This window comes from Salminus brasiliensis, chromosome 17 (genome assembly GCF_030463535.1).
Source record: "Salminus brasiliensis chromosome 17, fSalBra1.hap2, whole genome shotgun sequence".
NCBI lineage: Eukaryota > Metazoa > Chordata > Actinopteri > Characiformes > Bryconidae > Salminus > Salminus brasiliensis.
This window is the reverse complement of record NC_132894.1, coordinates 34,485,625-34,510,074: the sequence shown is the minus strand read 5'-3', so window position 1 is coordinate 34,510,074 and position 24,450 is coordinate 34,485,625. Positions and strand designations below refer to the sequence as shown.

General features: G+C 42.4%; 1 protein-coding gene across 1 annotated transcript in view; it reads right to left on the bottom strand.

The window, feature by feature from the left end:
• Nucleotides 1-2,536: 2,536 nt before the first annotated feature.
• minar1 (membrane integral NOTCH2 associated receptor 1) overlaps nucleotides 2,537-24,450 on the bottom strand; it is a 29,857-nt gene continuing 7,943 nt past the window's right edge. The window contains exons 3-4 of the mRNA XM_072660797.1: nucleotides 16,086-16,403; nucleotides 2,537-6,153 (exon numbers count right to left, since the gene is read on the bottom strand). Coding sequence (XP_072516898.1) covers nucleotides 5,956-6,153; nucleotides 16,086-16,403 — 516 coding nt within the window. The 3' untranslated portion in view covers nucleotides 2,537-5,955. The remainder of the gene's footprint in view (nucleotides 6,154-16,085; nucleotides 16,404-24,450) is intronic.

The window sequence follows — 24,450 nt, the reverse complement described above, 5'->3', positions numbered from 1 at the left end:
GTTTCTCTTTCAATTCTCGGTTCCTGTCAGTGGTTCTCCACTGTGTTCTTAGAGAGTTTCTCTTTTCAGTCTCGGTTCTTCTCAGTGGTTCTTTTTAATGTTTTTGGGAAAGTTCTCGATTTCTCTGACCGGTTCTGAAACAGTTTCTCATTCTTTCACCTTGGTTCCTCTTAATTGTTCTCCATTCTTTTTTAGGGAGTTTCTCCTTTTGAGTCTCTGTTTCTCTCAGTGGTTCATCTTCATGCTCTTGGAAAGTTTCTCCTTTTGAGTCTCAGTTCCTCCAGAGTTTTTTCTGGCACTGTCTCCCTCGACGATGCTCATTAGGGGCTGTACTTGCTTTCCTGGAATACTGCTTTGGCACAATATCTGTGGCAGAAAGTGCCATACAAATACAACCCCCCTAAGCCCTAAAGACCCATTTGTGGGCCCACACTTTACTCCCAGAATAACATTACATACATATTAGTTTTATGGTAGTTACTGAATAATCAGTGTTGAGATGAATTACTGAATAATAAACCTCTAATTTAAAGTCAAGTAAAGGATTTCTTTTTCCAGCCAGAATGAGACAGCTCCATCCAGACCCCTCCAACTCCCCTAATTTTAGAGTACATGCTCTTCTCAGTTCCTTCATGTCTTTTGAAGTGTTGGTAGTCCTGGATTAGATCTGCTGTCGATCTTGATGTGTCTGCAGGGACGGGCTGATGCCGGTTCTGAAAATGCCTGCCCCGGTTTTAGCCCAGCTTGTGCCAAACCAGCTGCCCCACTTTGGGGGCCAGAGCAGTAGCTAACCTACAACAATCATTCCAAACGGAGGTAGCAGTACATTTGGAAGGAGTGTTTTTCTCACAGATGATTAGTGTTTGCTAAAGTGCTCAGGGAACCTCAATGGGAACTGCCTATACTTGTCAGTGATTGGTTTGTAGAGGGGCGTGGTCGGTGGGTCGCCTTTCCGAGAGAAATGAATGAACACATTGATTTGGTTTCACTAAACTTTTGATATTACAGCAAATGAACATGCTGCACGCCCTGCGACGGTTATACACTATATGTCCAAATGTTTGTGGACACCTCTTCTAATGAATGCATTCAGCTACTTAAAGTTGCACCCGTTGTTGACATAGATGGGAGAAAGCACACACACAGCTTGTCTAGTCCCTGTAAAGAAGTACTGCCAGTAGAATAGGACTCTCTGAAGCAGATTCACATCATGAACATATTGGCACCATGCTGCCTAATGCCAGGTGTGGGCTAGAGGGGTATAAAGCCCCCCAGCATTGAGCTGTGGAGCAGTGGAGAAACTGTGTTCTCTGGAATGATGGTGGTGGAGCTCCATCCAATACTTTACTAGGTGAGGTGGTGATCTGGTGATCATCATCCAATGTCCTGATCTTACTAACACTCTTGTTGCTGAATGCAAGCAAATCCTCAGAGCAATGCTTCTCCAAAATCTGTCAGAAAGTCTTCTCCACTGAAAAGTAGAGTCAGTTACTCCAACAAAAGCAGAATCAACTCTTTTTAATCTCCTTGATTTCAGAAGAAACAATAAATGAGCAGGTGTCCCAATACTTTTGTCAACATATTGTACCATGTGGTTTTCTTCTTCTTTAGGGGGGATAGTGTATGTCTCTTCACTGTAATTGGTCAGAAAGTCCGAACCACCTAGAAAAGTGTCCAGGGTTCAGTTTGATCTGGACTGAGCCCACCTCTTTTGGTTGGGCCAAATTTGGTTAGGTGCTTTGGTCTGGACCGTGGTCCGAGGTCCCTTTTACACCTGCTATTTTGGCCCAGACCAAACATAGTAGGTGTGACAGCACCATTAGAAACCTTACCAACCAAATACACTGGACCTCTTAAAATGCTCCACAGATTGTTATTGTTCCGCTACGTCCATTTCTGTTGCTTGCCCCCTCTTAAATGCTCAGATTACTCATCAAAATGACAGGTAGATTACTCACGGATTACTGATATTCTCAATATTGACGGTTCTGAAAAGTAGAGACAGTTACTCCAACAAAAGCAGAATACACTCTTTTTAATACCATTGCATTCAGAAGAAACAATGAATGAGCAGGTGTCCCAATACTTTTGTCAACATAGTGTACCATGTGTTTTTTTCTTCTTTAGGGGGGATAGTGTATGCCTCAACTTTCTGTAATTGGTCAGAAAGTCCGAACCACCTAAAAAAGTGTCCAGGGTTCAGTTTGATCTGGACTGAGCCCACCTCTTTTGGTTGGGCCAAATTTGCTTAGGTGCTTTGGTCTGGACCGTGGTCCGAGGCACCTTTTACACCTGCTATTTTGGATCAGACCTAACAAAGTAGGTGTGACAGCACCATTAGAAACCTTACCAATCAAGTACACTGGACCTCTTAAAAGATTGTAAAGATTGTTATTGTTCAGCTACAGCTATTTCTGTTGCTTGCTGCTATTCTTAAATATTCTGATTACTCATCAAAATGACTGGTAGATTACTGAATACTGATATTCTCAATATTAACGGTTCTGAAAAGTAGAGACATTTACTCCAACAAAAGCAGAATACACTCTTTTTAATACCATTGCATTCAGAAAAAACAATAAATGAGCAGGTGTCCCAGTACTTTTGTTAACATAGTGTACCATGTGGTTTCCTTCTTCTTCCTGTAATTGGTCAGAAAGACCGAACTACCTAAAAAAGTGTCCAGGGTTCAGTTTGATCTGGACTGAGCCCACCTGTTTTTTAGTTGGGCTAAATTTGGTTAGGTGCTTTGGTCTGGACCGTGGTCCGAGGCACCTTTTACACCTGCTATTTTGGATCAGACCAAACAAAGTAGGTGTGACAGCACCATTAGAAACCTCACCAACCAAATACACTGGAACCCTTAAAATCTTCCACAGATTGTTATTGTTCAGCTACATCCATTTCTACTGTTTGCCCTTTTCTTAAGAGCTCTGATTACTCATCAAAATGACTGGTAGATTACTCACGGATTACTCATAATCTCGAAATTGACAGTTCTGAAAAGGACAAAGCTTTAGGTCACCCACCTCGCCAACACTCTGAAGGGAAAAGGCGGACCATACCCTCAACAGTCAGAACAATAAGAGTTTTATTCGAATATTATTCCAGTTACGCCTCGTTTACATGATGCACTTTGAACCTGAAGTTGTATGTACAGGATCTTACAGTGTACTAGAGCTCACAGTTCCTGTGGTAAAGGCAAAGTCACCCAACAGATTCGTTATCCATCAAATGAAAGTCACATTCAAACAGCCTATTGTTAATCAGAAGGTCAGTCGACAGTTATAGACTACAATCAAAGAATGAAAGTGAAGGCCGTTGCCAAAAGTGCTGTTGTCCCACCTCTCGACCCTGCTGATATGCTACAGAGCGAAGCAGACAAGCAGATGCTCCAAAACCGGACATGAACAAGTGCAGCGGCACTTTAGAGCCAAAGAACTGACTCAATATTTCCGTGTCATTGTTGGCTATCCAGTAACGATTCTGGTAAAGGATTAGTTCTTGGTTTGCTGCTTGAAATTGACAGACGGAGAGTGAACATGTCGATTTCAGTGAGTAGGGGCTGGCTTGGCTATTGATTTTAGAACTCTGCACTGAAAAAAGCAACGAGTTGAATTTGCTTGATTTAAAAGAGTCTATCATATCTTTTATATATTACCATATTTGCCGTTCTTTCGCAATTGGTTTGCGAGTTTTGACAAGCCTACACTGAAACCCATGAAACCTCAGAATCTTTATCACTGGCCAAATGATGCTTCATTCATTTAAAATGATTTTAATTTGTATGCGTATAAAAGATCCCACTGTTAGGACAGATGAGGTATAGTTTCTTTTTTACAGACATCCATCCGCAGAAAAGGGCAGGTTACTTGGTTGCCACTAAGCTAGGACCTTAAGTGCCATTGGCCTGGGTGCAACTGGGCAGGGAAGTAGGGACCAATAAGCCAGGAAGATGGGTGCCGTTGTACTAGGACCTTGGTGCCATTGGCCTGGGTCCTAGGGTGCAACTGGGCAGGGGACTAGGGATCACTGAGCAGGGATGTTGGGTGCCGCTGAGCTGGGAACGTAGGTTCCACTGGCCTGGGTCCCAGGGTGCAACTGGGCAGGGAAGTGGGGACCACTGAGTTGGGAAGTTGGGTGCCGCTTAGCTGGGAACTTAGGTTCCACTGGCCTGGGTCCTTGAGTGCTTCTGGGCAGGGAGCTAGGGAGCACTAAGCTGGGAACTTGGGTGCCACTAGGCTAGGACATTGGGTGCCATTGGCCTGGGTCCTTGGGTGCAACTGGGCAGAGACCTTGAACTCCACTTGACCAGACACTTGGAGTCCACTGAACAGGAAACTTGGGTTCCATTAGCCTGGGTCCCAGGGTGCAACTGGGCAGGGAACTAGGGACCACTGAGGAAGGAAGTTGGGTTCCACTGAGCTGAGAACCTAGGTTCCACTGGCCTGGGTCCTTTAGTGCTTCTGGGCAGGAAGGTTGAGTACCACTGAGCAGGGAACTTGAGGGTCACTTGGCAGGGAACTTGGTGACCACTGAGAAGCTGGGTGCTACAAAGCTGGGAACTTGGGTGCCATTGGCCTGGGTCTTTTTGGGGGACATTGGGCTGGGAACTTAAGGGGCACTGTGCAGGATACCCGAGTGCAACTTTGCAGGGAACCTGGGTGCCGCTGGACAGGGAACTTGGGGCCGCTGGACAGGGAAGATGCATGCCCCTGGGCAGGGAACTTGAGCACCACTGGACCAAATCTATCAACAACAGTATGACCTTTTACTAGCATTTTCATATTGGCATTAAGTTCCATCGAATCAAGGAATTTCAGCTGATGAACTTAGGTCATGCCTGACTTTCTTAGCACCTTGCCACTGGTGTCCAGTGCCCTGAAGGGTTCTTTGTTAAAAGTTAAAAGTTAAAAGTTACTGAAGACTGTCTGCTACATCCCAGTAAAGACACATATAGACACACAGATGATGGCGTAACTTTAGTTCTCCAGTTCCAAACTCCAGCCTACTCTTGAAATATATCGAGCTACTGGAAAAGAACGAGGAGCTTCAAGTAAATAAAGATCAGTTCTGAAACTGAATCAGAACAAGGCAAAGAATGATCACAAAAGAAGCAGTAGGCCTACTGTGCTGATCCACTGGCTTTCTGAACTAAGTAGTAAATACATCAGCAATTGAACTGGAGTCACATGTAGCTCAGCACTAATTAAATAACATGAGTAAACATTACCAGAGGAACCATTTCACCCCCTCATATAATACACAAAGGCCCATCATACATTCAGTTCAGCTCCACAGTTTCCTTCCACGTATAGAGTTGTTTCTTCATCATCGGTCATATCGTTTCTTGCTTAGGAAAAGAAACATTGCACGAAACCCAATAAAACGTTCCTGATTTGTCAAAAAAGATAAACCTCGCTCCGTCGCGTCACATTCTGTCTGTGAATTCTTTGAAAAATAACTCTTGTAGAATTATAGTAAAATAAAAAATAGAATACGCTTCCTCCCTTGTAGTGTCTATTGCAACAAACATAAAGGTGTCAAGGGTTTAAACAGATCCATTCAGTACATTAAATACTGGCTATAAAACAAGAGTACAGTGTCTATATTCCATAAAAGTGCGTGTCTATGTTAACAAATCATTTTTCAAGTCAAATATCATCTACTGGAAATAAAAAAGGACAAACATCAAACATTTATCATCAGTAGTCAATTCTATTTGTAGTGTTTTTTTTTCCTCAAGACCGTCCCGTTAGACTCTAAGGCCAGTTATTCAGGTCTTCTCCCCCTGAATAAAGCCAAACGCCGGTCTGAGAAGTCCTCTTTGAATGGTCGTTCGCCATCAGAAGTCCCATCGAATCCACAATACGGCTCAAGCTAGGCACAAAAAATAAGATCCCTACTGAACTAAACAGGACCGCTTGAGTTTCATTGGCAACGTAGAAAAAGATCTCAGGACTTCATAGTGCAAATGGGCACGACGATGACCAGTATCACAGTGCAGGCCGCCGCGGCGATCAGAGCACCAATCTTACACACTTTGGCCCTGCGAAACTCCGCCTCTTTGCGCTTCAGCAACGAATCGTAGCCAGGTGTGTAGATGTCCTCCATCCAGTACTCCAGGTTGTTGGGATTGAGGGACTCCTGGGTCTGTGGGGAGACAGAGGGGACAGAGTGAGGCTAGAACGGAGTAGACTTTAACCCTTTACAGCCACATTCACACAGTTAGCAAGTAGTGAACTGCGACTATTGGAGCTAGGCCTTTAGCTCAGATGTCTACGCTACGCTAATTCCTTCCAGAGCCAATTTGAGAATCTTAAAGTGTGTTAGTGCTAAGCTAACCACAGCACACCGACACATTCTTTACACTGTAAAATAAAATACAGACAATGACTATAACAGACATTAGCATTTACAGCCATAACATTAGCACCACCCACGGCTGAAGTGAAAAACACTAATTATCTTCATCTACAGTGGCTCCTGACAATGGGTGGACCCATTAGGCAGTAAGTGAAGTCCGTTTTTGAAGGTGATATGTTGTTAAAAGCAAACATAAAAAGCTGAGCCACTTTCACAAGAACCACAAGAATATGTGACGTTCTAGACGACCGGGTCAGAACATCTCCAAAACATCAGGCAGGTTCCAAAAATTTGCTCCAAGGAAGGACAACCAGTAAACCAGCAACAGGGTCATGAAGGATCATTGATGCTTCTGGGGGCCTCACCTTACAACGTCTTGGAGCCAGATACCACAGGATGCCTTTAGAGGTCTTGTGGAGTCCTGACCTGTTGTGGCGGCACAAGACCTACTGACCTACTCAGTATTACGCAGGTGGTGCTATAGTTATGGCTGATCAGTGTACGTGAGTCCAGATACAAAGGAAATCAAAATGTGATTGGTTGATTTCTCTGTTACTAATAATCTCAATTATGTTGGTTGCGGATCTGAAGGGCAAGACCCCTGAAGCTCTAACCAATGGGAGAGCTCTCTTGACTATGTCTACCTAGAGACCACCAGGAACAAGATTCTAATTGGCTAAATTGGCCAAAATGTAACAACAAACTACTGTAAGGCTAGTATTATAATATTTACAACCAGACAAAGACGTCAAACTGAGAACCCTGACAGCCGCTTACTGCTACATTCAACAATCTATGATTTAGTAAAAGTCCAAGGTCAACACAGCGGCTACCAGAGCACTTCATGCTTCCTGCTGCTGACCAACTTTATGGAGATGCAAATTTCATTTTCCAACAGGACTTGGCACCAGCACACAGTGCCAAAGCTACCAGTACCTGGTTTAAGGAGCATGATATCCCTGTTCTTAATTGGCCAGCAAACTTGCCTGACCTTAACCCCATAGAAAATCTACGGGGTATTGTGAAGAGGAAGATGCGATACGCCAGACCCAACAATGCAGAAGAGCTGAGGGCCACTATCAGAGCAACCTGGTCTCTCATAACACCTGAGCAGGGCCACAGACTGAGCGACTCCATGCCACGCCGCATTGCTGCAGTAATCCAGGCTAAAGGAGCCCCAACTAAGTATTGAGTGCTGTACATGCTCCTACTTTTCATTGGCCAACATTTCTAAAAATCCTTATATTCCTTAAGTAATATTCTAATTTTCTGAGATACTGAATTTGGGGTTTCATTAGTTGTCAGTTATAACCATCAAAAGTAAAAGAAAAAAAGTTTCACTTTTTGAATGGAATTACTGAAATAAATCAACTTTTTCATGATATTCTAACATTATGACCTGTATATACAATTTATTTTACAAGGTTAACCCCACTTCTGTCTTTTCCCACAGGTTCCTGGATCTTCTACACAAGGCTGTGGGCTCCACCGGCCGGTATAAGGGAAGCCCTGGAAAAAATATCTTGTGTGCCCCCATGTCCTTTCACAAACCTGGTGATGGGATAGACTCACTGACCCCATCACACCCTGTTAAAGTCAATGGGACAGAACGATCCGCAGACGTACCCTTCTTACTGAGGCTACCACAGCAGTGTATGCAGCCAGTCCCACGAGCTAGCTGAACAGAACCCAAACAAAACAGTTTTTTCCTCAAATCCATTCACTGGAAAATGCTTGTTAAGGCTCAGAATGATCACAACAGCTTAGTAATCACAAGAAACTCTAATCACAGAAGGGGGAAAAATAATCGTTAACGTTTGGTGAAAAGCCCAGATTTTTCTGCTGGCGTGAACAGGACTTGGGTCTCCGTCAACTGTAAAAAAAAAGGGGGATTGAATGCACCCCCCCACACACCCACCATCCTTCTCACCAAAAGTAGTGATGCTGATCCATTTTAGTGTAACCAGTGTGGACTTGTAGCCCACCCACAGCTCTGGGGTCAGATTTGAATTAGAGATTTGAGGTAACGAGGGGACCAAGACTTGTATCTCTTTGAAATATTGGCATTTGAAACTAGCCAAACTGTATTAATGACTGGAAGTGGAGGTGGAGACTATGCTGCGGCAACAGGTGGATGGTGTAGTTCGAATCCAGAGCCATGCCGCTTTGCTATCAGCAGCCAGAGTCGGAGAGAGCACAATTGACTGTGCTAGCAATGCTTCCTCCTAGTGTTAGGCATTGGTAGTGCTAGAGGGAGCTGGGAATGGATGGGCTAATTGAAACTAGGGTCCCATGGTAAACTAGGGTTCGTTTTCCATGCCAGGCAAAACACCACACTTGCACCCATAGGGTAAGAGCGTCAGCCAAATGCTGTTTATTTATCTGTATCATGATCTGAAGATTTGTTTCATTTCCTGACATTGAAACAAATTAGAAAGTGTGAGAACCCATCAGTTCAATGCTCAAACTTAACAAGCGTAAATGCAATTAATTATGTAACTAAGTAATGATGTATTTACATAATAATTCTATCCACATTTATATTCTGCAATTTTACAAATAGCACAGCAAAACAACAGTAATAGCTCCTGCCATTGAGGAATGACTGTTATTGAGGCCTCTGGTGTGAAACGAAGGCTGGGGGAGATGAATGGCTCTCCTGTCCACTCGTCAAACCAAACACAAGAGAGATTGCGGAAGCAGAGCACTCGGCTCCGAGAGAATTCTTCAGCCGCCTGCGGTTTGCCATTTTAATTGAATTAGGAGTGATAGAGCAAAGGCGAGGGAGGGAAGTGGAAAAGAGATGGAGAGCGAGAGAAACTGGAGCATACAGAAGTGCGATATGACTTCTAGAGGTGAAAGACTGATATTGGGTTCAGACAAATAATAAAAGGACGGCAAGACTGAGAGAGAGAGGTCGGGAGAAGCAAATTCAACACAGAAACGCTAGAAAATGAAATACAGACACACAGATACACACACTAACGAAGTGTCCAAGACGGCACGATTATGGCTGTAAGAAAGTATCGATATATCAAAGGATTGTGATATTATGTTTTGCAATTTTCTATCGATTCTCAAAAACACAGTATTGATCTGTAATAAATAGTTTAGATGTCAAGATTGGTGGCAGACAGTGGTTCATTTAGTGTTGTGCTTACACCTCGACCACTAGAGGGCAGTGTTGTACTCCATCTGCAGATTGCTCTGTTCTGATTGGATAAAAAAAGTCATCTTTTTTAAAATTTCGCCCATTTCAAAAACATCCAAAAAATCTGAAAACATAAACAAAACAGTTATCTGTTAATATACATGAATAATCTCATCGATTCATTTGTTCACAAAGCTCTGTGCTCTTACTGGTCCTAAGCGTTGCTGTAGCTGCACAGAACCACATCAGATACCCGACACTCCTCCAGCATGTCTTCACAAGTTCCTTGCTCAAGTTCCTCGGCCTCCACCTTGAGGAAATCCTTCTTTCCTGAAAGTCAAGTCTTACTAGGTGTCCGTCACATTCCAGAGCCTGGTGGGAAGGTCCCTAAGGCTAAATCTCTGTTGTGATTGGATTTGCTGGAGGGTGATTGGCTGCCAATCGAGCTGCAACACACAGTGTAGACATGGCGTATAGTGGTAAAGCTCTCCAGAAAGTTATTTTAGTGAACAATTATGAATCTAAAGTTAGCCTCATGCTTTTGCAATCACTGTTAATATGTAGGTATTGTAACTGTAAATGTAAATGAATGAAATGCCCAGGCAAAATGACACAAAATGAGTTGTTATAGGATTGAGGAAGCATGGAAGCATGAACCTACAGTTCCTGATATTAAAGATATTCATAAAATAATCCGTGTAATGTTTTTTCAGCAGCTGCTCTGAGAGTGTGTTGGTGATCAGGCCGTATTTTTCAGTCTCCACCACATAGAAGAAGCACCCGGGAAGCCGATTACTGCCAGTCTTTCTTTTCCTTTCTGCTGCCAGTGTTTTCTTCTAAACGGAAGCTGTAATAAAACACGGCCTCGGCCTCCCGATTGATCGCCTGGTTGTAAGCCTCGTCTCTGGGAATGCTTATTTCCCAGTGCTGCCACTGAGCCCCAGCTAATTCATTGCCTTCTCTGGAATTCCACTCTCCCCCAGAAAATCTATGAGCTCCTGGGGTCAGCCCATTGATCAGCAGTGGCGGAAGCCTTTGAACAGAAAGGTTTGCATTCTGTGTCCTTGCCTAAGGGCACTGTGAGCTTCTGCTGCGTTTTGATTAGCATCACGCTAAAGCCATGCTAATGAGCTCAGAAGATAGGAGGCTGGTGAAGCGTCTGCTTTGACTCGGCAGTGTCCTTGTTTGTGCTTTTCCTGTAGTTAAAAACATAAGTGCTGATTTTCACCATTTTCGGCCTATGTCTGGGTATCATGCTAGGCTAAACGCTAATCCTAGCATCTCCTCTCTCCAACGACCACTCTCTTAAAACTCAAAAAGGACAGCGCGAGGAACTCCAAACCAGCAGTTACCATGCTAGGCCACGCTAAGTAAGATGTCATCTTACAGAAGAACCATTTAGAACCCAATACAGTGAGAAACGACTGTTTAGGACATATTTAATGCTGTATTTTGCTAAAGTAGCAACTGAATTTGGAAATATGTGGTTTTCATTTGATAAAAAATGGAAACAGCAACGCTGTCAAGGAAAAAACTTGCTAATATTTGTTAGCAAGCTAATACAGGCTATAGGAAATAGCTCAATAGCGGATAGCAAAGTGCACGACAGCTAGCTTTACCTAGCTTTACTAACTAGCTAATATGTGATTCACATTTAATAAATAAAGGTAAATAGCGACGCTTTATCCAGATAAAAAACTTCTTGATATTGATATTTTATTCTGGCATATTATTATTATGACAGCCGTGTGAAGATGGGCAATTAATCACATGTGCGATTTTAACCAGTGGAACAGACCGGGGGGATAGGATGTGTCCGGGGGGGAAAGGATAAGTCACGATGGCTCCTGTGTGGCTCACAGTACAAGAAACCAGCCAATAAAAGCAGAGCTCATCATTTTGTTCACAAGGTCGCTGTAAAATCTGAATCAGAGAGTCTCACTGCGAGATGAAATAACAGGGTGGTAATTAGGCTTGATTTACTGCCTCTGGGCACTTCTTACCGAACAAGGCCTAAAACTGCATACTTACTATTTACACCTCAAACACCAACTTACATCCTCCATAAATGCAATCTCAGGCACCTTTAGAAAGAACATAAGCAACCTGGACACGGGACGAACCAGTATCTCACTCACTGCCACCTACATCTCTATATATTTATTATTCTGCAGTGAAATGCGGTTCAGACAACTGTAGGCAATGGTTTTACAAGCAGACCATGCTTACAAACTGGTCACCCCTAGTGGCTGCCCAGCAGTACTGCAGTACGTTCGCCGGCACAATTCCATCATGTTTAGACTCCGCAAGGAAACATCCACACTGTGCATCCAAAGGTTCTTAATCCAACCCCTAAAGGAACCCAAACTGGCAGGCAGTTTAATAATTTGATTCCTGCCTCCAATACAACTACATCTACCTGCAGCATTCTGATTACCTGCCTCAGGTGTGCCAGGATTTGGAAAGGAACAAAGAAAGTGCTTCGGCCCGAGGCTGGACTGGCGAGCTCTGCTGCAGACTATAAGCTCCACTCTTGGAAGGAAGCTCTGTTCGTTGAACTGAGCTGCTGAGCCGCATATTTCCTAAATTAATTTTTTTTTATAATTTCGTTACTGATGAATGGGTTCAATGCCATCCTCGATTCTGAGGACTTTGCTAAGCTGATTTTTTTTCTTTCTTTGAAGAACTACGTGCAGCTTCTCCATTGCAGAGAAGAACCATTTTCTAATGGTTCTTTGAGTTGCCAAGGTTCTATATACTGTATAAACCATGGTCTTTACCAAAGGTGCACTGAAGACTGAAGATGTTCTATACTGCATGTTTTCAGTGTTGCTGTCGGTTCTGTGTAGAACTGAAAATGGGTAATTTGACTTGTAACAACAGTGGAACCCTATAAATATGCTTTCATAGTACACTGTTTTGAGGTTCTTCAATTTGAAACTGTGGAGGAATCTCTAAAGGTGCTTTGATGAACCTTTAAAAAACGAGAATATAGAAGAAACGGTTCTTTGAAGGTTCCTCCACAGTTCCAAACTGAAGAACCTTCAAAAGTTTCTCAAGGTTCTTACCACTGACAGGTGAAGTGAAAAACACCACTGTCAAGGGGTGGATATATCAATCTGAGACACTTTGACAAGAACCAAACTGTGGTATTCTAGACGACTGGATAAGAACATCTCCAAAAAACATCAGGCAGGTATTGTGGGAGTGTTCTTCACAACTATGCAGTGATCACTATCTACCAAAAGTGTCTATGCCTAAGGCTCATGCCTCACCTCACAACTTACAGGACTTACGTCTTGGTGCCAGATACCACAGGACACCTTCGAAGGTCCATGTCTTGAACGTTCAGATCATGTTGTGGTGGCACAAGGTGGATCTACTCAATGTTAATCAGCTGATTGGGTGTTAATTTGGTGTATTTGGGACCTTTTTGAAGAAAGTCCACATTTTATAAAAGCTTTCTAGAACTGCACTTCCAACCAAGCCACCATTTGGGAGCCTTTATTTTTAAGAGTTTCAACTGAAGACAATGACGTCTTAATGTTCCTTTCATTTCTTTAAAGACGGTGAGTTAGCACTTCTCAAAAAGACTGGAAGCCTGTCTATGAATGCAAATTTTTACATTTCTCATCATTTCTCTCCAGCTCATTTCAAGCTTGACCATTCCTCTGCCCATACCGAGGAAACAGTACAGCTATTAATTGCCAAATATGCTCAGCAATGAAAAAATGAGCTGGTTTGATTCCAAACCCGAAACAAAAGAAGTAAAAAAGTGTCTCAACACTTTCATCTCATGTTCCTGATCATTTGTCTTGAATAACTTCTGGCATACAGTTATTTCATGTCCCAGTTTGGTGCTGCCAGTTAACCCACCCATTCATAACTCCCCCTAGCACTAGCAACGACCTCCGACACTAGGAGCTAAAGGACCTAACACATGTCTCCTCAGATTCATGTGAAACCAGCCAGCCGGTTCCCAGGTGGGCTACCCGTACAGGCCCCACATTGACATGTTAGCTGGGCAGTGTCCAAGATCCAAGACCAGTCTGTTCAGTCCATATTTGATGCTAATTACAAATCGTAATTCCATCGTTGATGGAAGTATAGTCAGCCTATAGGTTTACAAGCATGCTAATTTGGTGTGTTGACAATTTGCTGTAATAGCTGTAATCATCTTCCAATCGAAAGTGTGGCATAAATAAAATGGCTAATATGAAAACCACCACTTTCTAAACACAGTGAAGATTGTAATTTAATCACGGTTCTAAAAATAATCATCTGGAGGAAAAGTGTGTTGTTCTTTGTGAAGATGGGCTAATCAGATTTTATCAGTAGGAAGGATAAGGAGAATGAGCACAGATGCTAATTAGAAAACACTGCAGTTTCAGAGGTGAAAGGAGCAGGAAATTATGAGATCTTTGCTTTTAGCTGAAACACTGTTCATCATTTGTGAGAAATGGGTCAGCAGACACCAACGCCAGCGGCCTGGCCGAACACGGACGAGAGACACCCGAGAAAAGACACTGACTAGCAAGGGTTGTAAACTAAACACAAGTGAGAGGTATAACAAGGGGGCGGAGTTAGACAGAAACAAAGAAAGAACCTCCTCACTGTGATTGGTCCTAATTACTGCATTATTTGTTCTAGGACCTCACCCTGACTGTGATTTTTCCTAATTATTGCATTGCTTGTTCTAGGACCTCCCCCTGCCTGTGATTGATCCTAATTACTCCATTGTTTGTTGTAGAACCTCCCCCTGACTGTGATTGGTCCTGATTACTGCATTATTTGTTCTGAGACCTCCCCCTGACTGTGATTCTTCCTAATTACTACATTATTTGTTCTGAGACCTCCCCCTGACTGTGATTGGCTCTAATAAGAGCACGTTTTTTTAAACCTCCCTTGACTGTGACTGGTCCTAATTACTCCATTGTTTGTTCTGAGACCTCCCCCCAACTATGATTGGTCCTAATCGCTAGATTGTTTGTTCTGAGATTTATCCTTGACTGTGATTGGTCCTAATTACTGCACTGTTTGTTCTAGGACCTCACCCTGACTGTGATTGGTCCTAATCACAACATAGTTTGTTCTGAGACCTCCCCCCAACTATGATTGGTCCTAATCGCTAGATTGTTCGTTCTGAGATTTCTCCCTGACTGTGATTGGTTCTAATCAAAGCACTGTTGTTTTAACCCCCCCCCTCCCCCCGACTGTGATTGGTCTTAATTACTGCATACTTTGTCCTAAGACCTCCCCTTTGACTGCGATTGGTCCTAATTAGTTTGCTCTTTCACATTTGTGGGCGGAGCATGGGTGGGTCAGTTGGTATTGGTACATTTTTAAAAATAAAGGTGCCAACATGTCAGTGGAGTGTTCTTTAGACTCATACTGCTGTAAATGAGATGATTAAAAAGTGAAGAACCGTCTGAAAGCTTAAAGAACTTTTATAAAGGTTCTAAAAAGAAGCCCTGAGCTGGTGTAGAACCTTTATATCACCCAAACGTTCTTCAAATTCCTGTGAATTCATTTCTCTATCAAACCAGAACCTGCTCTGGCTGGATATCTGGAAATTGTAAAGAGAATATCAGTATTAGAATTCTGGTATTACAACAGCCTTGCCCATTAGCCCAGAGTGTTGAACTCCAAATATGCTGCATTGGGCGAAAGTCTAAATGTGCTGGATTACTGAAGGATCACTCGCTGGTGCTGCCCAGAGCACAGATCTCTCCCGCCTGTGCCTGACGGTTGTCTGTAAGAGGTTTCTCGTGGGAACAGCTTCAGAAATAGACCCCATTAATGCTGTACTCTCGCAATCAAGCGCAATACACAGCAACTGCGATGTTAGCCCACTTTCCACCCGCACAACATGGTAACGACAGCAGATCTGAGGACCAGCTTTGGCTTTGGGATCAACTGCAGCACTTGGAATTATGAGGTCAACGAGCTGCCTTCTTGACAAGTCTCAGGACAAGGGCAGTTCATCTGGCAATCTGAGGCTGTCATCCTTCTCAAACATTGACCGTCTTCGTCCAGTCGATGGACCAGGGATGGATAATTACGTTTTGTATTAACAGGGCTTCAAGAGCACTGTCTTCAGCATTTTCTACACCAGCGTCTCCCCGGGGACGGCTAAAACTAAACCAATATTGTCAGAGACAAATAACATTGTAAGCCCTAATCTAAAGTAAACGACCCTGTCTGGTGCGACAAAGGATTTTAAGGCGCAAAAATTGACCAGGATTTCTAGACTTTCGCAGAGTCGCAGTGAGTCGTTCCATGAGTCTGCCCACAGGGTGACCTCTAGGCCCTCTTCCAAGTGTTGCGGCAGGACATTGATTCAGTGCAACCTTCCATACCAAGCCCAGAAGGCCTGCCAATGTCATTAAAGCTTTCTATCCCCTCGTGCCTCCGCCTCGAGGCCAATCCAATCTCAGCAAAACGCTGCTACAGCTGGTGGTAAACACCTGCGACATACAGATCACAGATCGAATCGACCTCGCCAACCTGCCAGACAAGGTTTCAATCGAAGCAGAAACGACCCCAGAGTCCCAAAGGACGGTCTCACCTGCAGGTCCAGCGCGTTGAGTTTGCTCTTGTCTCCTGAGTTGCGTTTGAATTCCTCTATGGTCCAAGAGGGCTGCGGGCGCTTGCCCTCGGGCATGCCGGTCAATCGCAGGTCAGTGTAGAGGGGACTGCCCTTGACATGGGACTTGACGGATGGGGGGAAATGGTGGGGGCTGAACACCTGCTCCACCAGGTAGGAGTCCTTGGGTGGCTTGGAAGAACGGTGAGCCTGATGGGCCTGGTGGGTCTGATGGGCCTGGTGGGTCTGATGGGCCTGGTGGGTCTGGTGGGCCTGGTGGGCGTCATACTGTCGATCTGTCTGTTGAGAATAAACATGGGAGATATCTGTGAATATCTTTGAAGACAGTCTAATCTAATCGAAGTCTTGGAGTCAAATGTATGCAAATTTATCCTACTTCAGATAAGCAGTAGAACATTACAGACCTGTAGGAAGAACTACAAAGCTTTAGGTAGCATCCAGAATAATAAATAGGGCAGGATTTCTTGAAAACATAACACAGAGATCATCCTAAATGGCCCATACTGAACACTCTCTCCAGCATTTCCGATCATCTCATTTCTTGAAATCTCATGAAAACCAGAGAAAAATGACAATAACTAGAGAAAGTGTCATTAAATAAACTCGTTGTGTTTCCAAAATACTCTACAATACTATATGTTTGTGGACAACCTTTCTAAGGAATGCATTGAGCTACTTTTAGAAGCATTGATTGCTGACACAGAAGTCTGACGTCCCTGTAGAGAAGTACTGCCAATAGAATAGGACTCTCTGGAGCAGATAAACATCATGAACCTATGGGAACCATGCTGCCTAATGCCAGGCGTGGGCTGGAGGAGGGGTATAAAGCCCCCCAGCATTGAGGAGCTGTGGAGCAGTGGAAGAACTGTGTTCTCTGGTATGATGGATGGTGGAGCTCCATCCAGTACTTTTAGGGATGAGTTAAGGGAAGTTGGGGATGATGAGGTGGGGTGGTGACCATCCAACATCCTGAGCTCACTAATACTCTTGTTGCTGAATCCATAAATCGAGAAAATCTAGTAGAAATATACCCTTAATACCATTGAAAAATAATAACCGAGCAAGTGTCCAAATACTTTTGTCCATACTGTAGATGACACTAAAATTAAACTGTACTAATATGAGATATTTTAGTGGTTTCCTGCTCCATCAGGGCGGGTTGCATTGGGTTCGAGGTAAGCACTTAAATTTGCAGGGCAGGGGGTCCTTCAGGACCAGGGTTGGGAACCGCTGGTATAGCAACACTTCCAAACGTCTGTAGGTTGTCAGGTGATGTAAACTCAGACCACTGTTAATAAAACTGCCACCACTGCTTTACTGTTTAGCAGTATTTCTGGCCCAGAAGGCCTTTCCATCCAGTGTGATGTGGGATGAAGGATCAATGCAACAGTCTTTGAATCATCACTTCAAAATAAGCAGCAAGGCCACGGAGCTGGGGGCCGATAATAACACCATCAACTCCAGCAAGTTGTTGAATCAGCTATTACAGAAGTCTAACCACCAAGAGACGTGACATTACAGTATTAGCGTTGCGCTTGCAGAAAGTATTCCTGTCCCAACAAGCGTATGCATGTTGTCCATTATCCAGAATCATATTTGTTTTTTAATATCTCTCTAACTCAGGAGCTTATTACTGTCCTAAGGGACAAGTGAGGTACTGCGGCCCAGGCCTGCGGGATGATTTAATTCCTGGGAACCAAGCAGAGCATTACGTACAGCAATACTGAGCTCCTGCTTCAGTTATGGAGATTCAGTAAACAGTGGCTCTGAAATATCACCTTAGACCCTTTACCCGGCGTTAGGAGTAGAACCAAATCTGAGAGCGGCAAGAATGAGGGTTATTATCTGGGGTGGAAAATGCTGTGCGTGAGTGTACTTAGTCAGGGGACTAATCTGTACTTAGTCTTGTACAGTTAGTCTAAGTCTTGTACTTAGTCTTGTACAATCTGTACTTAGTTAATGGTCTTATAACTGTTTTCAGGCTGTTTTTTTAAGGTTAAGGTGCATGTACTAGTCACTGTACTATATGCATTCAAATGTGTTCTCCACATTGGTTTATTCTAGTATTCTAGCACCGCTTTCAATTTTCTAGTACCATCATTCAACATTCTAGATCCACTTTCAATATTATGTATTTTAGTACTTCCATTTTGTATTCTAGTACCTTTTTTATATTCTAGTACCACAGTTCAGCATCCATACCATAGTACCATAACTGTTCTGCAGCTGCTATTCAGTATTCTAGTACAGCTTTCCATTTTCTAGTACCATCATTCAACATTCTAGATCCACTTTCAATATTATGTATTTTAGTACTTCCATTTTGTATTCTAGTACTTTTTTATATTCTAGTACCACAGTTTAGCATCCATGTACTGCTTGCTATTCAATACTGTAGTATTATCGCTATTCTGCGGCTGCTGTGCTATTCAGTATTCTAGTACCGCTTTCAATTTTCTAGTACCATAATTTAACATTCTAGATCCACTTTCAATATTGTGTATTTTAGTACCTCCGTTCTGTATTCTAGTACCACAGTTTAACATCCTTGTCCTGTTATTCAGTACTGTAGTACATCACTGTTTACGGCTGCCGTTTAGTATTCTAGTACCGCTTTCAATTTTCTAGTACCACAGTTAAATATTTTAGATCCACTTTCAATATTGTGTATTTCAGTACTTCCGTTCTGTATTCTAGTACCTTTTTATATTCTAGTACCACAGTTCAGCATTCTTGTACTGTTATTCAGTACTGTAGTACCATCACTGTTCTGTGGCTGCTATTCAGTATTCTAGTGGGTTGGGTAATTGGCTATCCAATATTGGGGTAGAACAATGGGTAAAAAAGGTTCTTCACATCTCTGTTACAGATATGGTTCTTTATAGAACCAAAAGTGGTTCTAATATGGCATTGCTCATAAAAACAACTGCAGTACCTTCATTTTTACGAGTGTACAGTTTTACTGAAATTGAATGCGTGTATTTTTCCACCTCAGTTGCATTTCAGAGACTAAAAAATCATATCTGTCACTCACACGTTTTCATTGATGACCTTCAATGTCTTCAAAGACTCAAACTACTTCAAAGACTTCAAAGGGCCAGTGCATTTTATTATTATTATTTTTTAATTAACATCAGTGTTAAACTGTCCGCAGCCGAGCTAATGGATCTTTGTGCAATGACCACGGCTGGGTTTCCCACAGGATCTCATCATCTAATCACAGAGATGAATCTTAAATGGTCGAGCGAGCATCACACTGAACACTCTCTCTCTCTCTACCAGTTAGGATGACGTTCACACTTGCATGCTTTTGGGAAACTGGGCCCAGTACTGCCAGGTATTGGCAGCCCTACAGTTTGCTGGTAAAGTGGTCCACCCTGGTAAAAGGCAGCTGCCTGGACGGCCTGCTCGTTGACCGTGGAGTGCACTGGTTTGCTGGACACACGGACACACGTTCAGACGTTATTTAGCAGAAAAGATGGGAAAGGAAAGGAGGAAATTATAGTAGTGACTTGACAGCCGACTGCAATGAGCTGAATAACAGGAAGGCTGGATACAATTTGTGAACACTAGGAGGACAGTGACATGCCAAGGGTTTTAAATTGCAGTGTAAATTGGCCTGCTTGACTGATGAGAATCAGCTTATTGGTTTCTGGTGAAGATGGATATGAAGCCGCAACAAAAACGAGATTCCAGAGACAGTAAGAGCTAAGAGCTCAGTGCAGGCAATGACTGAGGACTAATGAGAAAGACTTATTGCCTGGACTCCTGCAATATATGAACACTGTGTGCCAAACTGCAGGCCATACACTCACTGCAATGTTCTTTGGCTGCTATGGAACACTAATATTGCTGTAATACTGCTGGGTAGAATAATGGCACCAGAATGTTGAATAGTGGTACTAAAATAAGGTGGTGGTACTAGAATATAGAACAGAAGTACTAAAATACAGAATATTGAATGATGGTACTAGAAAACTGAAAGCTGTACTAGAATACTGAACGGCAGCCGCAGAACAGTGATGGTACTGCAGTACTAAATAACAGTACATGGATGCTGAACTGTGGTACTAGAATATAAAAAGGAACTAGAATACAGAACGGAAGTACAAAAATACAGAATATTGAAAGTGGATCTAGAATATTAAATGATGGTACTAGAAATTTAAAAGCTGTACTAGAATACTGAATGCCATCCGCAGAACAGTGATGGTACTACGGTACTGAATAACAGTACAAGGATGCTGAACTGTGGTACTAGAATATAAAAAGGTGCTAGAATATAATATAAAAAAGGTACTAGAATATAGAATAAAAGTACTAGAATATTGATTAGTGGTATTCAACTATTGAAACAAGGCACTAGAATATTAAAAAGTGGGTCTGGCCTATTACAGGGGGTACTAGAATGCTGAATAGTGGTACTTAAATCTAAAAAACAAACAAACAAGTGCAATATTGAATAACTATATAACAATACTGAAAGTGGGAACAATAATACTAATAGTGGTATCAAGATATTGAGAAGGTACTATGAAACTGATTGGCTGTACTGCAATACAGCCATTGGTACTATGTGGTACTAAGTGGTACTATGATGCTGAATTGGTGCACTAGAATATTATATAGGGGTGCTAGAATGCTGAAGAGGGGGACTACAATACTTATAGTGGTACTAAAACCCTGTGGTGGTGCTAGAATACAGAATGGAAGTACTAGAATGTTAAAGAAGGGTCTAGAATATTGAATGATGGTACTAGAAAATTATAAGCGGTACTGGAATACTGAACAGCAGCACCAGAACATTGAGTGATGGTACTATAGTACTGAATAACAGTACAAGAACACTGAACTGTGGTATTAGAATATAAAAAGGGTACTACAATACAGAATTATAGTACTATGATGTTGATTGGTTGTATTAAACTATTAAAATGAGGCACTGGATTATTGAAAAGTGATAACTAGATGTCCTGAAGTTTGTGGAGGAGAGAGAATGCTGACAAAACTGATGGGCATTAGAGAACATCTCAGGCCTTCCTCATGACATCCTACTCAAACACTGGAGCACCTTTTGTTCCAGACCGATATAGCCACGAGTTGTACAGGGCGTTCTCTCTGCCAGCTGCCTTTACATGCTACAGTGTACCCACTCTGAGTCAGAAAACCTAAAGACTTTATTTATTATGTATTACGTTTTTAATGAAGCTGTATTGATTACTGTGTCCCGGTGGCTTAGATGTGTTCTGCAAGAGAAAGAGAAAAATATGTTTTAAACTACATTCGAAATAGATTTTTTAAACATAAAAATATTTGACATATCTGTAATTAGCCAACTGATATATTTTTATTCTATATTTCGAAAACATTTGTTGTGTATTTTTTATGATTAGTAATAATTATATATATGCACACACACATATGTATATGCATACATTTATATATATATATATATATATATGTATATACTTCATATATATTCATATACTATACTTATATATATATATATATCTCAAATGATCCAACTGAATCTTTACTGTGTATCTATACTTAAGAAACTAGTTTTTGCCAATTTAAATGTAAATTTGCTAATACTAATAATTTAGCAATATAAAATATACTACATGTCTGTTTAAATTTCCATTTATATTTTAAAACATAACATTTATTATTTACTAAATATATTAGGTATATAGGCAGAATATTCTGAATTACATGATTAAGATGATTTAATTAAAGTGTAATTACATGATAATTAAAGTGTATTTGAATTAAAGTGTATTTAGGAATGAAATGCAGTGTATATATATATATATATATATATATATATATATATATATATATATATTTAACATTTTTAATATGGGTACTGATACTGCGTACGGTTCTGTAGAGAGCCTTTCCATGTATATTCTAAAAAATAAAGGTGCTACTGAAGGTTCTTTGAGCGATGCCTTCGAAGAACCTCCTTTGGTTCCATTAAGAACCTTTTTTGTAATAGAGACTTTTCAAAGTTCCTCACACTTCTCTATATAAGGTCAACTCCTATATGGTACCAAAAGTGGTTCTTCTATGGAATCACTCAAAGAACCATGCATAGCAACTTTAATACCTTTAAAAGCAACATTTACCAGGCAAAGAACCACTGATCGAAGGATTTAAATGGTTCTTCAAGTTAATAAAACCACTGTCTTCAATAGAGAACCGTTTTTAAGAACATGAAGCTCATTTAAGAGGCTGTTAACATGGCCTAGTTTTAGCTGTTACCTGCCTTTAGACTAACAACCACAGTCTTAGAGTGTTAAAAGGTGGCAGCTCGATTTTGCAAGCTCTGCTGCCACCTCAGACCTGCAGTGCCGGTGTGAAAAGCCATGCTGTGTTAAATTGGCTTGTTCAGAGTAGCACTAGTTCAGGTATAGTGAATGTTTGAGTAGCATGGGACTGAACTAACAGAGCACAGCCAAGACACTAACGTGAAGACCTGAATCCATCAGAGGATTTCTGATTTCATGAAAATAGGCCCTGCCCAGCATTCTCTCTCTCTCTGTGTGTATGTGTAAAGCTCCAGTGAGGTGTTACTCTGCCCTTTACCAGCTCTGCCCTGCCCGGACTGAGGTGCAAATTAAAAAAAAGCAGCATGAGGGACTGCAGAAGGCCGTTCAGTTTGAAGGTGCAGAGCTGGGGGCTGAGCCCAGCTCAGCATTCACACCGAAGAGCCGGCCAGGGCTAATCAACATGCAACGCAGAGCCCAATCTACTGCAGCATATGCTGAGGATGTCAGGTGGATTGCCTCTGAAAGGAGCAGGGAGACGCTTAGAGATAAAGGTTGTTCTAAGGGCAGATCTGCCTTCGGGAAACGCTGCGCTGTGGATGATGTTTGGGGGGAGAGGCTTTCTGAAGAATGCTGAAGAACCTTTACTGACCAAGGATACGGTGAAGGCCGTGAGGGATCTGAGGCTCCTAGGTTAAACTCCAAAGCTGTCAGTGTCTGAGGATCTGATTTATCTGAGGTTGTTCTACACAGGTCATTATGCTTAGTAAAACTCATCTGGGGCGAGGTTCCTGAAAGCGGTTCCTCTTAGCGAAGGTCGAACCAACTAATGAAAGACTTGAGAAAAGAGTGGGTCAATCCTGTGAGGGTGAACTTCGTAAACTTAACGAATGGGTTTAAAGAACGTCTCTGAGGACTCCTAACCTAACAGTGCGACCAGTTAACTGTGTTAAACTCAATATTACTTTTCTTGTGTTTCCGTTGTAGTTTGATTCAAGGATTCGGTTCAGTGTTTTGTTCATGTTCATGTGTTTTGATTCAGGGTTATCATGTCTTGTTAAGTAGATGTGTTACTTAAGGGCCTTCGATGCTCAGTTCGACGCCGAGAATTAAATGGTTTGGAACCTTGAGGTAGCCCGAGAGGTTCCCGTCTCTGACCACGGTATGTTTAGACCAGCTTCGGCTGGACGACTTCCTCGTTTGCGAGCAAGCCACCCGGCGGTTCAAGTACTCAGCGAGGTTCGCTCGCTATCTGCTGAGATATAGCCGCGACTCTCGCTCCAGCTAGGCGACCCTCTACCATGCAGCAGTTCCAGGTTGGGTTGGCCTAGCTGCTGGGTCCCCAGCTAAACCCCCGGTCTCAGGTCTGTTTGTCTTCGCCCTCGTTTGCCATGTTCTGGTTGTGTTGATCACTGTGTTTACGTTTATGCCCTTTTATGCCCTATCTTTTGTCTCACTTGCCCCCTTTTGTTTGTTTTGTTTGGTTAAATAAACTACTTGCATTGAACCCATCTCTGAGAGTCTTCATCCCTCTGTATCTGGCCTAACCCGCCATGACACCACCACTTCTACACTACTTTTGCACACTACATTTAATGTTACATTCAGTAAATAAACAGTAATTGTGCTTTAGACTGAGCCGAAATGTGTCTCTGTAGACACTACTGTGACTTATTTACACTCAGAAAATCAAACACTTGTAATTAAACCCACTGGGGTCTATTTATAAGGGCATTTTCTTGATTTTTGCATATCCCCTTAAAAGGAATTCAATGCATTAAACAACTCCCAATCTCCCAATTTGGTTCTGCCAATAAACTCCCCCTAGCACTAGCAATGCTCCTGATACTAGGAGGGTACGGCCTTAACGCACATCTGCTCAGAAACATGCGCCACGAGAGTCTCGTGTCTCGTCCCTTCTGCTGTTGGAGACCATCTGCCTTAACTCCTGAGCTACCGCTGCCCCATTACAGTATCTCCCCAAGAGATCAGCAGTTTTAGAAATACCCCCAAACCAGCACTTCTGACACCAACCAACCATCACACCACGCTCC